Raw genomic sequence first — 17,625 nt, forward strand, 5'->3', positions numbered from 1 at the left:
CCGGAAAATGGCGCGTTCATAGAAGCGCCATCTTCTGGCGCTGTACCCAACTCATCCAGGGCCCTGATGCGGTGGCTCACTGGGTAATAAAGGGGTTAGGGCCAGCTTGGCATTATCAGCTGGCCCTAAGCCCGAAATTCATGGGGTCACGCCAATATTAGACATGACCACCATGAATTTCTAGTAAAGAATTTAAAAAAAACACAACACCCAGAAAAAAGTCCTTTAATTGAAATAAACACACAATTCTTTATTGTTCTAAATTAAACCATACTTACCATCACGCCCATTCCAGCTGAAGCCAACGATCTCCTGAAATAAAAGAAAAATAATAAAGCAACATCATCCTTACCTTTCCATGGTTCCCATGACAGCTTCAGCTCTGCTACATCGAGATGACAGGCTGGACCGCAGCAGAACGCTGCCATCCAGTCTGTCATCCCGCAGACACTGAGAAGCGCAGGCTTGCTTGCGCTCCACAGTGTCTCTCTGTGAGGGCATCCAGATGAGCCGAGTTAATGTCCAATGAACTCGGCTCACCTCATGCACGTCACTGACAGCGTGGGAAAATTCTCCTGCACTCAGCGCTTCAGCGTGGGAGAATTCTCACACTGAAGCGCTGAGTGCAGGAGAATTCTCCCACGCTGTCAGTGACGTGCAGGAGGTGAGCTGAGTTCATTGGACATGAGCTCACCTTATGCACGTCACTGACAGCGTGGGAAAATTCTCCTGCACTCAGCGCTTCAGCTTGAGAATTTTCCCACGCTGTCAGTGACGTGCATGAGGTGAGCCGAGTTCATTGGACATGAACTCAGCTCATCTGGATGTCATCACAGAGAGACGCTGAGCAGCGCAAGCAAGCCTGCGCTTCTCAGTGTCTGCGGGATGAGAGGCTGGATGGCAGCGTTCTGCTGCGGTCCAGCCTGTCATCTCGATGTAGCAGAGCTGAAGCTGTCGTGGGAACCATGGAAAGGTAAGGATGAGGTTGCTTTATTATTTTTCTTTTATTGCAGGAGATCGTTGGCTTCAGCTGGAATGGGCGTGACGGTAAGTATGGTTTAATTTAGAACAATAAAGGACTGTGTCTTTATTTCAATTAAAGGACTTTATTCTGGGTGTTTGTGTTTTTTTTAACTTTGACTATGGGGTTAGTAATGGGGGTGTCTTATAGACGCCTCTCCATTACTAACCTGGGCTTGATGTCAGCTGGCATTATAAGCTGACATCAACCCCAACCCTATTACCCCCTGCCACCGCACCAGGGCAGCGTGGAAGAGCGAGGCTAAGTGCCAGAATTGGCGCATCCTATGAATGCGCCATTTCTGGGGCGGCTGACGGCTGGTGTTTCTAGCCTGGGAGGGGGCCAATATTCATGGCTCCCTTCCTGGGCTATTAATATCAGCCCCCAGCTGTCTGCCTAGCCTTTGCTAGCTATTAAATTAGGGGGGACCCCACGTCATTTTTTTTGGGGGGGTCCCCCATTTTAATAGCTAGTAAAGGCTATGTATTCAGCTGGGGGCTGATATTAGTAGCCTGGGAAGCTCCGTGGGTATTACCCCCTTCCCAGGCTTCAAACATCTGCCCCAGCCGTCTGCTTAACCTCCGCTAGAGCCTAAAATTAAGGGGAACCCCACGCCAATTTTTTTAATAATAAATCCTTTATTTTAATACTAAATGACAAGTACAGTAACCAACACTATCACTGTACTTCATATATATGTGACTGACATGTTTCTATCTATCTAATCTATGTGTGAAGCTCTATTCTGTCTGTTATAAATTGTCGGGTACAGATGCTGAATTGCCGGCCGGCTTTCTTAAAGAGACGGTGCATGAAAACACTATTATTTTTTTTGATAAATCCTTTACGCTAAATGACAAGTACAGTAAGCAGCACTTTCACTGTACTTCGTATATATGTGGCTGACATGTTTATATCTATCTAATCTATGTGTGAAGCTCTATTCTTTCGGTTCTAAATTGTCGGGTACCGGTGTATGCCGCTGCTGAATTGCCGGCTTTTCATGTTTCACTGTTGGCACTGTTCCCATCGATTTGGGCAATCACTGTAATGCCACAACCACCATGGCTGTGGCATTACAGTGAGTGGCAGACAATCCATGCAGGACACGCTTTTGGTGTACGAACAGTTATCGAACATAACCTCGAACAGCCGAATTTTTTGCAAATCGTTCGGGTTCGTCGAACAACTCGAACACCGCCCAAAACAGCTCGAATTTGAGATTGGCGAACAGTTCTAGTCGAACACCGCTCATCTCTACTTAAGAGTGTGCATCAACAGGTGCAGGGCAGGAGGCATCTTCGCATGCACCATGGACAGGGGATTGGCTTGCATGCACAACAGCGGAGGAAGCAATGTTGCCACCCACAGACACTGTTCCTGGACCCTGGTGTTCAGCCCACAAAGTCGGGTGCTTTGCTGCCATGTGCCTGATCATGCTGGTGGTGGTCAGGCTGGTCATTTTGCCACCCTTGCTGATGCTGGCCTGGCAGGTGTTGCAAAAAAAAACAACCAGACTCGGGAAGACCTAACAGTTATGCTGGCAACTTCCATCATGTTAGTGTTACGGGGAACGGTTGCCTGCCTTCTGTCTGCTGCCACCACACTGCTTCTTCCTGCCTGTTGGGGTGCTCTGCCTCCCTCCCCCTGTGTGCTGCTGTCATCGCTCTGCACGTCCTCCTGCCAGGTTGGGTCAGTTACTATATCATCCACCACCTCGTCTTCCACTTCCGCACCCTGGTCCTCCTCCTGACTTTCTGGCAATTGTGTCTCATCATCATCCACCTCTTGTGACACTTTCCCACCGTCGCCTTCGTGTGACCTGTTCAAATATTTGGGCATCGCTACATGTGATTTCCTCTTGCCCAGCTTCAAGTGGACCGGGCGAGAGGCCCAAATCTATAAATGGATTCCACTCTGCACATGTTGTAGCGACTGTGTCAGCAGCAATGAGCCCTGCTGCGGTATGTCATGTGATATAGCCTGGGCCAACGCAGTATGGATGTGGGGCATATCACGTTTACGGAGTGGGCACAGATTAAGGACCGTTGCACCCTTGTGCTCAGTTTTGAAATGGCTACTAAGATGAAGTAAGATGAAGTAAGAAAAAAGAGGAAGAAAGCTTTACCATGTGTATTGTAGTTTAGCTGCTCCAAATGATTGTAGCCTGATTCCAATCCGTTGATCACCGGAATGAAGCAAAGAGGAACTGGAGAAAAAATATAATCCTAGCGGCTGATAAAATTTAGCAATATGCATTTCATGTCTTTAAAAAGATGGATATCCATACAATAAAAAAACAGTAAACATTCTGACGTGTTTGTGGCCGAAGCCCTTAGTCAAAGAATGTAAATAATAATCTTGCGGAGATACTATTTAACCAAATCATCATCCAATGGCACTGAGACATAAATTACCATATGTTAATTGTTTGCTATACAACATGTGGAAAAAAGAGAACACATTCAATACATCTTAGTTCAGAGCAATAGTCCTATAACAATACGCACTGTATGAGTACGTGTGAGGATGAAGATGGTGCTGTGAAAGACCGCGCTCCTCTGTAAAGACAAAGTTTGTCAAGGGGAAATTGTACATAATTAGCTATGTACCTGAGAAAGTGGACGGGACGTCCACGAAACGCGTAGTATTGTAGTGTCATGTCAATAAAATAGTTTGTACAATTTCCCCTTGACAATTTTGTCTTTACGGAGGAGGACGCACTTTCCCAGCACCATCTTCATCCTTGCACAGAATATCATCAATATCCCATGAATATTCGTGCTGTCTGCAGCCCTTTGATACCATTTCCATGAGTTGTGCATTTCACAACTCATTAAGGTGAGCATTAGTGATGAGCGAGCATGCTCGCTACTGCTCAGAGCTTGCTCGAACATCTCACTGCTCGAGATGCTCTGCGCTCGCCGAGTATTTCCGGGGTTGCTCAGTAGGAGCTCGATTCCCCTCCCTGTATGTTTGGCGCTCTTTAGAGCACCCTATCAACATGCAGGGATTGTCTGCCACACACTGTTATGCCGCAGCCATGTTAGTTGTGGAATTACAGTGATTGGCTGGCCGCACAGCGTCATCAGGTCTATATCAGACCTGGCGCCGCTGTGCTCGTCACAGTCACTTCGGAATCAGACAGTGTAGGGAGAGGTGCTGGTGAGATAGGGAGAGATTTACTTGTTTCTAGTTAGTGTAGGTATACTAGACTATATTAGATACACATATCCATCTCAACTAACAGTCCTTCTGAGGACTAATCCAGCTGCACAGATATCAGTGCTAGGCAGGCAGGGTATATAGCAGACTGTAGTGCACATAGCAAGAGGATCCTTTCCAGTTCTGTCTTCTGGTGCTTTTACAGATATTTGTAGAAATAGCCCCAAGTATCAGGGGCCAGGAATATATATATATTTTTTAGTTTAACCCTGATTATTTGCTTAAAAAGCAATCCAGAGAACCAAAGAGCAATCCAGCTATTTAAAACTGTGTTTTATCCGTCACACAGATCACATATAATTGCGCTGAAAATATTGCCATTTCTGGCCTCCATTGAAATTTTATTGCAGAGTGGCAGCGAACTTATTGACACAAGGTCGGCGCTGTTAAAAATAGTTACCTACAGGCTAGGTATTTAAAACTGTGGTTTGTCCTTCACACGGATCACATATAATTGCGCTAAAAATATTGCCATTTCTGGCCTTCAATGAAATTTTGCTTCAGTGTCAGTGAACTTATTGACGCAAGGTCGGCGCTGTTAAAAATAGTTTCCTACAGGCCAGCTATTTAAAACTGTGGTTTGTCCGTCACACTGATCACATATAATTACGCTGAAAATTCTGCCATTTCTGGTCTCCATTAACATTCTGTTTCAGTGTATCATTGTTATTGACACCAGTTTGCTGTTCAAAACAGTTACCTACAGGCCAGCTATTTAAAACTGTGGTTCGTCTGTCACACGCATCACATATAAGTTCGCTCCAAATTCAGCCGTTTGTAGTGAGCGTGGAAGATATTGTCCTTTATTTAAAATGGGCAAGGCACGTGGCAAGGGCCTGGGAACTGGACATGATGTTGATGATGGTGCATGCAGAGGCCGAGGCCGTGGGCAAGCTGAAATTGTGCCACAACAAACTCCCACATCTTCTTGCTCGACCTTCCTGTTCAAATTAATAGGGGACCGCAGAATACCACTATTGAACACAGAGCAGTGTGAAAAGGTTATTGGTTGGATAGCGGATAATGCTTCCAGTCACTTAGCCACCACCACCACCCGGTCTTCCACACGGTCAAGTCTCAGTAGCCATGAGTCTGGACCGCATATTCCTCACCCTGATCCTACTTCCTCCCACCATGCCGAGTTCCCAGAGACAACTGATTCCACACTTGGACACTCCGAAGAGCTGTTCACTTTTCTATTTATAGATTCGGGCCTCTTGCCTGGTCCACTTGAAACGGGGCAAGAGGAGATCGCAATTAGCGATGCCCAAATATTTGAGTAGCCACGGTCACATGAAGGCAACGATGGGAAAGTGTCACAAGAGGTGGACGATGATGAGACACAATTGCCAGAAAGTCAGGAGGAGGACCAGTGGAAGATGAGGTGGTGGATGGTATAGTAACTGACCCAACCTGGCAGGAGGACATGCAGAGCGAGGACAGCAGCACACAGGGGGAGGGAGGCAGAGCACCCCAACAGGCAGGAAGAAGCAGTGTGGTGGCCGCAGACAGAAGGTGAGCTACAGTTCCCTGTAAAACCAACACGACGGAAGTTGCTCGTACAACTGATAGATCTTCCCGAGTCTGGTTGTTTTTAAAGACACTGCCGATAACCCCAAAAGGGCCATTTGCACCACCTGCCAGGCCAACATCAGTAGGGGTAGCAAAACTACCAGCCTGACCACCACCAGCATGATCAGGCACATGGCAGCAAAGCACCGACTTTGTGGGCTGAACACCAGGGTCCAGCAACAGTGTCTATGAGTGACTGCTTCTTCCCCTGTTGTGCATGCAAGCCAATCCCCTGTCCATAGTGCATGCAAAGATGCCTCCTGCCCTGCACCTGTCATTGCACACTATCAACTAGCACCATCAGCAAGCATGTCCCTGTCCCAGCGCAGCGTTCAGTTGTTCATGCCCCAGTCCTTGGAACGCAAGCGCAAATATGCAGCCATCGCCCAACAAGCCACACTACTAAATTCCCACATTTCGAGACTGCTTGTGCTCGAAATGTTGCCTATTAGGCTCGTGGAGACGGAAACTTTCTGCAACCTGATGGCGGCGGCCGTCCCTCGGTACTCGGTCCCCAGCTACAACTATTTCTCCCAGTGTGCCGTTCCTGCATTACACAAGCAAGTGTCCCACAACATTAGCCGTGCCCTCAAAAATGCAGCTACAGGGAATGTCCACCTAACCAAGGACACGTGGACAAGTGCTTGAGGGTAGAGATGGTACATCTCACTGACGGCACACTTGGTTAACATAGTGGAAGCCTGTACCCAGTCGGACCTTGGGATGGAGCACAACCTCCCGACGCCGAGGATTGCGGGCCCTAGGTCAATCAGGGTTGCCCCCACAGTCTACAGCTCCTGCATCTCATCCTCCTCAGCCTCCTCCTCCAATCAGCTTCCATCTCTGAAATTACCACATCAGTTATAAGCTGAAAGCACTGCAGCACTGCCTCACCCAAGCAGCAATAGGCTGTGCTGAAGCTAATATGCTTAGGTGACAAATTGCACAATGCTGAAGAGTTGTGGACAGCTCTGAAAGAGCAGGCAGATTTGTGACTGACACCTCTGAACCTACAGCCAGGCATGGTCGTGTGTGACATTGGCCAGAACCTGGTGGTGGCTCTGAGGCGTGGCGAGCTCACACATGTACCATGCCTGGCCCATGTCTTTAACGTCGTGGTTCAGCGGTTTCTCAAAACCTACCCGGAGCTGCCGGATCTGCTGTGTGCATATTTTAAAAAGTCAGCTACAGCTTCTGCCGCCCTTGCCGTGCTTCAGCAGCGTTTGCAGCTTTCGGCTCACCGACTGGTGTGTGATGTCCCCATGCTTTGGAACTCTACATTGCAGATATTGGGAAGTATTTTTCAGCAGAAGGGGGCAGTTGTTGACTACCAGCATCAACAAGGCCATCGATATTCAGTTCAGACTCCACACATAAGACCTCAGGAGTGGACATGGATGTCAGACATCTGTACCATCCTCCAAAACTTTGAGGACTCCACCAAGATGGTGAACGGTGATGACGCCATAATTAGCATCACCATCCCACTTCACTGTCTTCTGAAACTCTCTCTGCTCACAATGAAAGAGGATGCATTGCAGACGGAGCACAATGAGATGGAGCAAGGAACCAAACAGGGTGATTACACACAGCCCGGCCTCATCTCATCCCAACTTGGATTGGGTAACAATGAGGAAGAGGAGGAGGAGGAAGAACAGGAGCTAGCTTCATGCACTATATGACAGTACTACCTGCTCAACTGTCATACCATCTGTTCAGCGTGGATGGCCTGAGGACAGGGAGGAGGAGGAAGAGGAGAGCATGGTCAGTCGTCTTCTTGGTGAGGACACGGAAGTCTTGCCTGTTATCAGTCTGGCACGCATGGCTGAGTTTACGCTGCCTTTCCCATGACTCTCGCGTTCTCAAAATATGGGGTGACAGTCATTACTGGTTGGTGACACTTCTAGACCCATGCTATAAGGATAACTTTCTATCTCTTATTCCTGAGGCGGACAGGTCTACAAAAATGGGGCAGTACCAGAAGGCCCTTGTTGCGGAACTATTAAAAAAAATTCTCATCTGAAAATGCTGGTGGCAGAGGTCACAGTTTGTTGGACAACCAAGGAGTACAGCCGAGAAAGACACAACTCCAATCCAGCAGAAGCAGGGGAATACTGTCAAAGTTCTGGGACAGTTTTCTCAGACCCTCCCATCACACAGGCACTGAGGCGCAGGATACTCTCACAAGAAGTGCAAAGTTTGGGAAGATGCTGAGGGATTACAATGTCGAACGTACCAACGTCCTCCATGATTCCTCTGTGCCATATAATTATTGGGTATCCAAGCTGGAAACTTGGAATGAACTGTCTCTCTATGCCTTGGAGGTCCTGGCCAGCCCTGCCGCTAGCATTTTATCAGAGCGGGTTTTTAGTGTCGCTGGTTGGTGGAATTATAACTGATAAGCACATCTGCCTGTCAACTGAAAATGCTGACAGGCTGACTCTTATAAAAATGAACAAGAGCTGGAGTGGGCCAGACTTCTCAACACCACCGAATGATAGCAGTGTAACATGAACTCAAATCCAATGTCTTTTTTGAGAGGTGTATTCCCATGCACCTTTTCACACCCACACATGGGTATACACTTCCTGATTTTGGCTATTTGCTCTTGTTCTCCTTTTTAGCCTCATCCTCCACCGCCATATTACCAAGGTGACTGTGGTCTGTGATGCAACACCCACATCATTTTTTTAAAGGGTGTTTATGATGCCCGTAAAAAAAAATTTTATACAGTATGTTCATGTATACCCCCAGGGGTAAATGTTTGTCAGCCCGTACACTTAGTGCATGGGCATTACAAGTATAGGAGACCCGGTCCTTTCTAATGGGAACATTTTTTTATGAGGCCCTCCTCCACATTTTTTCCAAGGTGCATTGGAGTGCCTCCCAATTTTTGGCAGCCCTTGCATTCACTGCACAGGCCAACACTATGGGAGACCCACTTCCTAATAATGGTAACATTTTTTCATGAGGCCCTCTACGTCTCTTCCAAGGGGCATTGGAGTGCCTCCCAATTTTTGGCAGGCACTGCATTCACTGCAGAGGCCAACACTATGGGAAACTCACTTCCTAATAATGGGAACATTGCTTTCAGGAGGCCCTCTCACCTCCACGTCTCTTCCAAGGGGCATTGTAGTGCCTCCAATTTTTTGGCAACCCTTGCATTCACTGCATAGGCAAACACAATGGGAGACCCACTTCCTAATAATGGGAACATTGTTTTCAGGAAGCCCTCTGACCTCCTCATCTCTTCCAAGGGGCATTGGAGTACCTCCAAATTTTTGGCAACCATTGCATTCACTGCATAGGCAAACACAATGGGAGACCCACTTCCTAATAATGGGAACTTTTTTTTCATGAGGCCCTCTACGTCTCTTAAAAGGGGCATTGGAGTGCCTCCCAATTTTTGGCTGCCCTTGCATTCACTGCATACTCCAACACTATGGGAGACCCACTTCCTAATAATGGAAACATTTTTTCATGAGGCCCCTTACGTCTCTTCCAGGGGGCATTGGAGTGCCTCCCAATTGTTGGCAACCCTTGCATTCACTGCGTAGGTAAACACAATTTGAGACCCACTTCCTAATAATGGGAACATTGTTTTCAAGAGGCCCTCTGACCTCCATGTCTCTTCCAAGGGGCATTGAAGTGCCTCCAAATTTTTGGCAACCCTTGCATTCACTGCGTGGGAAAACACAATGGGAGACCCACTTCCTAATAATGGGAATATTTTTTTCAGGAGGCCCTCCTCTAGGTCTCTTCCAAGGGGCATTGGAGTAGGTCCAAATTTTTGGCAGTCCTTGCATACACTGCATAGGCAAACAGTATGGTAGACCCACTTCCTAATAATTTGAACATTGTTTTCAGGAGGCCCTCCTTTAAGTTTCTTCAAAGGGGTATTGGGGTGCATTCAAATTTTGGGCTGCCCTGCCACTCACTGCATACGCAATAATACCCACTCTTTAGTAATGGGAACAACAAAGCATACCCGGATGATGGCTCTCTAAGCAAAGTGATGGCCGACTGCTGGCCCTTTAAGAATAGTAAAGGCCACCTGATGGCCCTATAAAAATAGGCTTTTTGACTTTAAAAGTCCTTCCTTCATAAATGAAATGTGTCTGATCATGTCTCACACATCACATGGCCAGATAAGGTTGTAAAATGTTAAAATGACATCTCCCGGTGAATGCATTTGTCACGGTTGAAAGCAATGCAAAAGTGCAAAAACGCATCAAAACGCTACGTGTGAACATAGCCCAAGGTGTGGAGGAGTATTTTTGGTTTTGATTATTTATTTTGCCTTATATACAAGTCATTACCCTGGAAAGGATGTTCCTTAACATATTTCCCAGGAAAATCCATTTTGGTTTCGTTTTTGTATGTTTTATTGTGAGTCCGTAAAAGTGGCGTAATGCCTCTGACAGCGTTGTTCACAGCATTGAAGAAATGCTTCCAGGGGTCATCCCCATGCTGTTCCCATGTCACTTGAGCACTGTTCATCGATTTGGGCAATGTTTAGGCTCTCCGCAGACCGCCGGGGGGAGCCGCCTGAAAAATGCTCGAGTTTCCCATAGACTTACATTGGGCTTGTTGCTCGGGTCAAGCACCCGAGTATTCCAATTTGCTCGACCCGAGCATCGAGCACCCGAGCATTTTAGTGCTCGCCCATCACTAGTGAGTATATTTTCTTTCCTTTTTCATTGTTATTATTGGGTAACAGCACTATTGCGCCCCTTTTTGTTTGTTACTCATTTTCAATATTGAGTACGATATTAGATAACACACAGCTTCCAAGTCTATGATCACAAATAATGCATGTATCCACAAAAAAAAAACAAAGAAAAACATCATTGAATTCTCCTGCTGCTTCATCTGAACATGGGTATGTGACACAAGGTAGTACACAGATTCCACAATGCACTGAATACATATTTGTTTCCCCAAGTTGAAGCAGCGATGACAATTCAGCTAATAAATACATCCACACCCTTCTAAGATTTAATTCATGGATGACATATAATAATTTTTCCCTCAGAATTGAGTGATTCCATATTTTTTTCCCTCTGCTTGGTCTGAAAAAAATTACCCTTACTGAGTACCACATTTTTAATCTTGATTTCTTTTAGTGTTTCTTAAAGCCCTAAAGTTGCCATTTGAAATGACTTTAGTTTTGTGCCATGTCTGTGATCTGCTTTTTTTCAACAACATTAAACAACTGAACATCCTCCGAGCCCGGTGATTCCATAATTTTTGCCAGGGGTTGTATATCTACTAAGATATTTAGTGCTGACAATGAGGTCATCATCATCACGATTCCGGTCATCTATATGCTGGAGCAGACTTTGAATAGCCTGCGGGAGGAGGTGGTGGTCCCAGAAGAAGAGGAGGAAGCAGAGGAGGATGCGGAAGGGATAACAATGTCTCAAAGTTCCAGATTGTCGTCACACAGGCGGGTGCCAAGGTATGGTGGATTACAGAGATCGAGGGGGGCTGGTGATGCTAGACAAACTGTTAGTGAAGGTGCAAGAGCCAAGGAACAAATGGAGGAGGAAGAGGTGATGGGCGAGCAACAGTCAGATGAAGAGGATAATCATTCCCTCTCCGTTGTTCATGGTTGGTGGGAGGGGATGGAGGAAACAAGCATTAGTGTTACCCAGCCACCAACACACCATGGGCATGGACCTCATGGAGGAGCCCAACATATGAGCGCCTACTTGCTGCACTATCTGCAACAGGATCCCCATATAGTTATGATTTGAAATAGTGCTGACTACTGGGTTTCCACTTTATTAGATCCACGTTATAAGAGTAAATTTTGCCAGATGCTTCCCACCCTGGAAAGGGACCAGCGAATGCTAGAGTATCGAAACACGCTTTTACACAACCTTAAGAGAGGTTTTCCCCAAGAAAGCAGTGAGGCACACAGTGTGCATCGCAGCTCTAGACTTCCAACCTCCGGAACATCAATTCGTCAATGCCAAAACATTAGCAGCAGCAACAGCAGTGTAAGTGGCAGAAGCAATTTCTGTGAGTCCTTTCACACATTTTGTAGACCAGCTCGTACACCAGCACAAGAGTACAATTCTGACACTTGGTGAATGACTGGAGAGGATGGTGCAGGAGTATCTAGAGCTCAATATCCATACTATTTGGGAGGGTTTGAACCCTTTTACATTTTGGTCTTCAAAAATGAAAGAGTTGCCTGAGCTCGCTTGTCATGCCCCGTAGGATTTATCATGCCCTGTAGCCAGTGTTCTCTCAGAATGTGTCTTCTGCACTGCTGGTGGTGTCCTGACAGTTAAGCGCAGCCGGCTGTCCCCTGAAAGTGTTAACCACCTAACTTTCATCAAGATGAACAACTCATTGATCTCCAAGGAGTTTTGCACCCCAATCGCAGATTGTACAGACTAGGCGATGTTGTCGTTTTTAGTGTGCTGCATTGATCTCGCGTAATTGCAGTATGTGATATCTTTTTCATGCCTGCTGTTGCTGCTGCTGCAGATGTTAACAATAATGTTTGGAAATGTGAAGACTCCTGATTGGGTCTCTATCTGCTGGGTTGGCTGTAGTGGAAGAGGTGTCGGTCCTAATTATACTATTTCTACTCTAGCAAAATTTATGCCTCTTTTGTGGTGTCTGCCCCTAATTTTTGGAAATGTTGACACTCCTGGTTGGGTCTCCTTCTGCTGGGTTGGTTGTAGTGGAAGAGGTGTCGGTCCTAATTATACTATTTCTACTCTACTGAAATTGATGCCACTTTGGTGGTGTCTGTGACGCGCCCCCTGGGCAGTGCGGGGGTACCCGGAGCCGGGCCTTGTAAATGCTGGGGGCTGTAGTCACCGTGGCGGCGTCCCGGTCTGTGACCCAGGGCGGTCAAACCAGGGGCAGTCTATGTGTATAGGTTTATATAGTCCGACTACGCCACCTGTGGATTGCGGTTATGGAGAACCGCCACTGCGGAGCAGTCCACTGAAGCTGGTGATATGCGCAGCAAGGTAGTGTAACTCCCCACAGAAAGAGTGTAGCTTCAGGGCAGCGCAGGTGAATGATGGTGGTGGTTGGGCACGGGAGCAGTAGTAACGACTCAGAGTCTTGGCAGTGCAGTTCAGGACCTTTACTGATGGCAATTATTAAGGTCCCGCTGGGAGTACTGGCTAGCAGTGGAGGCCTGGCCGGTCTGAGAGCAAACTAAGAGTTCCGCTGGCCAGGTGAAGTTGTAGGCCTGCCGTTCTGACTGTACTCTTTCTGGCTACCCTGCTGTAGTCATGTGGTAGCCCACGTCCCTGAGTTTATCGTGTGGTGCTCACCCGTATGGCTGGCGACTTGGACCCTTGGTATTCCTCGCTCCTCTGTGGCGGTACCAGTCCCCTTCGTGTGGCTGAGCCTCCGGGCTTCCTATGGCCAGAGGACCTGAAATCCCCTGCCGTGTGGTTTCTGCTGCTGGGCGTATAATCCCCCCTGCCTCGGACTCCGGTGTCCGGTTCGTGGTGTCTCCAGCCAGGACGAGCTCTAATCGCTCCCGTCCCTGGCTCTCTGCTCCTGTATTGCCTACAGGGCTCCTTGCTTTGCTGCTCTGTCCCTGTCTCTGGAACTACTCCCTAACCCCGCCCCAGATCCAGTTTATAAAGGGCAGGATCCTCCCCTTCCTGGCTTGGGGCAGGAGGTGATGCATGTAAAGCACTCCTGACCAGGAAACTCCTGCCTGCTCTCAAACATGGTATTGCTACCACTGTGGCAACCAGACCCCCTGGGGTGCCACATCTGCCCCTAATTTTTGGAAATTGAGAGACTCCTGGTTTGGTCTCCTTCTTGTATGTTGCCTGTAGCAGTAGTACTCCCAGACCGGCAGGCCTCCACTTACTATTCAGTCAACTACCGTGTTACTATCCTTACATTTTTATACCAATACTAATCTATGAAACTGATTTTTCTGTCATCTGAGTGCGGCTGAGCATAAAAGCAGCTTGAGCTGTTGCATGTGGTATCAGGGCTCCCAGCACAGCAGGCCTACACCGATCCCTCACCCACCTCGTCTTAATTTGAAGTTCAATTCAAAGCTGGAAATCCTGACACAGACCTTGATACTTCATGCATGGCCCATGGCTGATTGATGCTGTGCCATTGTAAAATTTGTACTCTGAGTCAATTAATGCCACTTTTCCTGGTGTCCGCCCTAATTTGATGTGTTTTGGCAGTTTTTGGACCCTTTTGTAGGTGTATGTGTTTGGTTTTGCCTCCCATTGAATACAATGGGGTTCGGTATGTTCGACAAACTACTTGACGAACTATTTGGCACACATTGGGAAGTTCACCATACTGGAACGAACTAATCATTGAAAGGTTCGCTCATCTCTAGTGTCGACTAAAGAACCAGAAATAAAAAATCCTTTATTATTCTTCCATTTGGGTCTCCATTGCCTACCAGCATTGCTGATAAACCACAATTGGCTCCTTTTTTTTTCTTTACTGGTCGGAAGACCCGTGGATCTGCAGCAGCTATTTTCATGCGTATTCATGGCTGTGTGTCACACAACCTTATCAGGTTAGCATATCCTTTATTTGTATAATTGCTATTGTCAGATAAGACCCAATTTGCACTTTTTTCCTCTTAGTTTCTACTGGAGATCAACAGAGGCATATAGCATGTTAACAGCCGCAGGTGGATCCCGATTCCACCCGTGGCTGTTAGGGGCACATGATCAGATCAGCTGTCATGAGCCGGGAAAGATGCGGGCTCAGCGCCGGAGTCTGCATCAAAGGGAGGGAAACGACATTGGACGTACCTATACTTCCAAGGTTGTGAAGGGGTTAATATCACTACTTATCTTGTTGGTACTTAAGGACTCGTTGATATGGCTTTTGTACCGCCTATACCTTTTGATCTGCATTGTTTGTAATCATTTTTCAATACAATTTGTAGTTATTACTCTATATGTCCTTTAAATAAAAAATTATTAATAAAAAGTACAAAGTGGAATTGAAAGTTATTTAGAGCGATCAGACTAAGAAAATGAGATAAAGAGGATGAGTGAGATTCGAAAAAGACAGGGTGGAAATTGCTGAAGGATACTTGGATAGGCAACATGGGTGTTACTCTTTAGTTCACTGTTTACTGTATTTGAAAAAAATCATGAGTTCTTCACTTTCTCTTATCTCCTAATTCTAGTCCAGCGTTCCAATATCTTCAACATCTTCTGACTTTTATTTTCACAATTGAAGAAATAAATGCCAGTAATGATATATTGCCCAATATGTCTTTGGGTTTCCAACTGTATGACTCCTGTGACTCCGAGGTACTTGCATTAAAAGGCATATTAACTATCCTGTCCGGAAGCCAAGGTCTTATTCCAAACTACTCCTGGGAAAAAATGTCAAGAGTAGTAGCATTTATTGGCCATTTGTCATCTTCATCCACATATACAATTGCTCAAATAACCCAGTTGTATGGATACCCCCTGGTAAGTATAGTATCTAAAGTCCCATACTACAAGTTAGAAGCCCAAATACTGAAACTTCAGGTGCATATGCAATGGCAGGTAGACCTTTTCTGTCACGCCTTTGAGTTCCTATACAAGACTTATCCACTAAGAAATCCAAGCCAAACAATGAAGAGGTTGGCATAAATTTAAGGCCCCTCCAATCAGTCGTTCTGACCCTTGCAGAACTGACGTTTAAGGTCAAACCTAAATCTCGCAAAATTAATTTAAACTTTGATTTATTGGTGGGACTTTGGGTCTGGACTTAAAGGAACAGTAAAAAATACACAAAAATAGAAAACATAAATTCAATTTAGTCTCAAATTGCAATTACAATTGAGAAAAAAATCTGCTTTGAGCAGAGCTCAGTCATATTTCCTTCCTCCTTCTCATTGTTCAATGCAGCTGTAAGACGTTTGGCTATTATAGAGGATGTCCTCTCTGCTGTGTCTGCAGTAAGACAAAAGATTGCCCAGAACCACCCCCTTGGCCAATCCTGGTATTACCACATCTATAAAAAAAAACAGTCTACAAAAATATTAATTTAATTAACTCATATGGTAAATTGCGTACGAACCTCCCTCCAAAAATTCAAATACCTCCCTCCAAAAATGCACCCAACAATAGTACCATAAAAAAAGCACCCAACGCAAAAAAAACAAACTTGGAAAAGTTTCATAGACAGAAAAATAAAAAAGTGATAGGACGGAGTACAAAGTTACACAAGTTTATTTTTACAGTTCAGCATTTTTTAAACCAGTAAAATACAAAAAAACTGTCCCAATTGTCCCAATTCATCATTTGCAATTTATTGAAGTCATTTTTCTTTTTTGTCTTGTGGTAATCACTGACGTTTTTCATGCCAAATTCTTCAAAATGGTGCACTCGGTTCAAAAATTTGGTCCACAATCAGAAATGCTTTTTATTTTTTACTTTAATCGTTTTATCATTTTTTCAATTTTTAGCAACACAGTTCACAAGATTTTCACAAAAGCTGCACATTTTTCCAAACATGATCCAAATATTAAACTTCGCACCAAAGCTTACTCCAGGCAGTGATAAGAGAGAGATGCCAAAAAATGTAACATTTGGTAAAAGTCAGAGTTTACTAATGTCTAAAATATCTAGATAAGCAAAGTTGTTGAGGTAACATGTTGAGCATGACTTAAACTAGAAATAAATACAACTTAAAAAGATGCAAATATTAAAGCCACTAAAAAATACTCCAGAAAACTGGAGAAACAAGAATAATGAAGCAATGCCATTATTTTTTTGGCCATAATGTTTTTTAAAGGGGGATTCTGCCTGTGACCTGCCTGAGAGAGCTAATAAAATGTCACAAAGAAAGAACATATGCACATCAATGTCAAAACATTTCACTGTGCCTATGTTCTGTCTTGTCTTACTTCTTTTAACTACTTCACGGCTTTCAAAGCCCTGAAGTGGTTAAAAAAAAGTTACCGGTTCATTCTTCTTGCGGCTTCCTCTTGGAAGACGCCACTATAGATGCTACTGTGGTAACGCTAACCCTACACAATCTTCCAAAGGAAATTTCCCACTCCAAATTACAGGTAAAATAAAGATTGTTGCTTCTATTGAATCATCAGCATTTATCTCTCCAAAAATGAAAGAATGGCCAACGTTTTGGTCCACATCAGACGTTGAGCATGACCGGTGTTAGGATTTGACCCTGTGACCCATTGCTTGCTAGTCTGTTCCTTTGCTGTGGAGCTATTCGGGACTTGTTTAACTCCTGCCTGAAACCATATTAACTTCGTCTGGGATAGAGATCATCACCTGCCCTGCTGATTGTTGCCGCCCTGATTGAGATTGATTGGACCTGCAATATATACCTGGCCCTGTGCAGCTTCCTGTTGCTGAGTATTTTGTGGTGCTCAGTCTAACTGAGCATTATCTGAGCTCCTAATTTGGAGGGTGTTCTGCTGGCGCTGTCCTGCTTCTTGTGAAAACTCTGCTGTTCCTACCTCGAACTTCTATTGCCTAAACGAACCTGGTGCTCGTGTGTGATCCCGGCCGGCCCTTGCTCAGGCGGGCCCCTGCATCTGCTGACATAGTGAACTACCACCGCCATATACTGCATCTCCTGAAGTCTTCCCACGGTCAGGTCACCTGTACACATCTGCTCCGGCCACTGACCTCCAGTCCAGTATCGCCAGTAACGTGACAACCAGTAAGAAAGGAACAGAAACATGATCAGTGCTTATGCAGAATTCTGCCTTTATGTTCCTGCCCCTTTCTATCTGGTCATGATTAAAGTCCGATATGGACAGAAACGTTGGGCAATCTTTTATTTCTGGAGTGTTGAATGCT

The 17,625-nt window shown here is 45.6% G+C and overlaps 1 protein-coding gene across 1 annotated transcript in view; it reads left to right on the plus strand.

Annotated features, from left to right (window-relative positions):
* Positions 1 to 17,625, plus strand: part of LOC141155451 (vomeronasal type-2 receptor 26-like) — a 72,532-nt gene that overhangs the window by 38,542 nt on the left and 16,365 nt on the right. The window contains exons 2-3 of the mRNA XM_073642315.1: positions 8,443 to 8,470; positions 14,985 to 15,276. Of these exons, the coding sequence (XP_073498416.1) occupies positions 8,443 to 8,470; positions 14,985 to 15,276 (320 nt within the window). The remainder of the gene's footprint in view (positions 1 to 8,442; positions 8,471 to 14,984; positions 15,277 to 17,625) is intronic.

This window comes from Phyllobates terribilis, unplaced genomic scaffold (assembly GCF_046119375.1).
Source record: "Phyllobates terribilis strain yellow unplaced genomic scaffold, ASM4611937v1 Scaffold_7__3_contigs__length_470593459, whole genome shotgun sequence".
Taxonomy (NCBI): Eukaryota; Metazoa; Chordata; class Amphibia; order Anura; family Dendrobatidae; genus Phyllobates; species Phyllobates terribilis.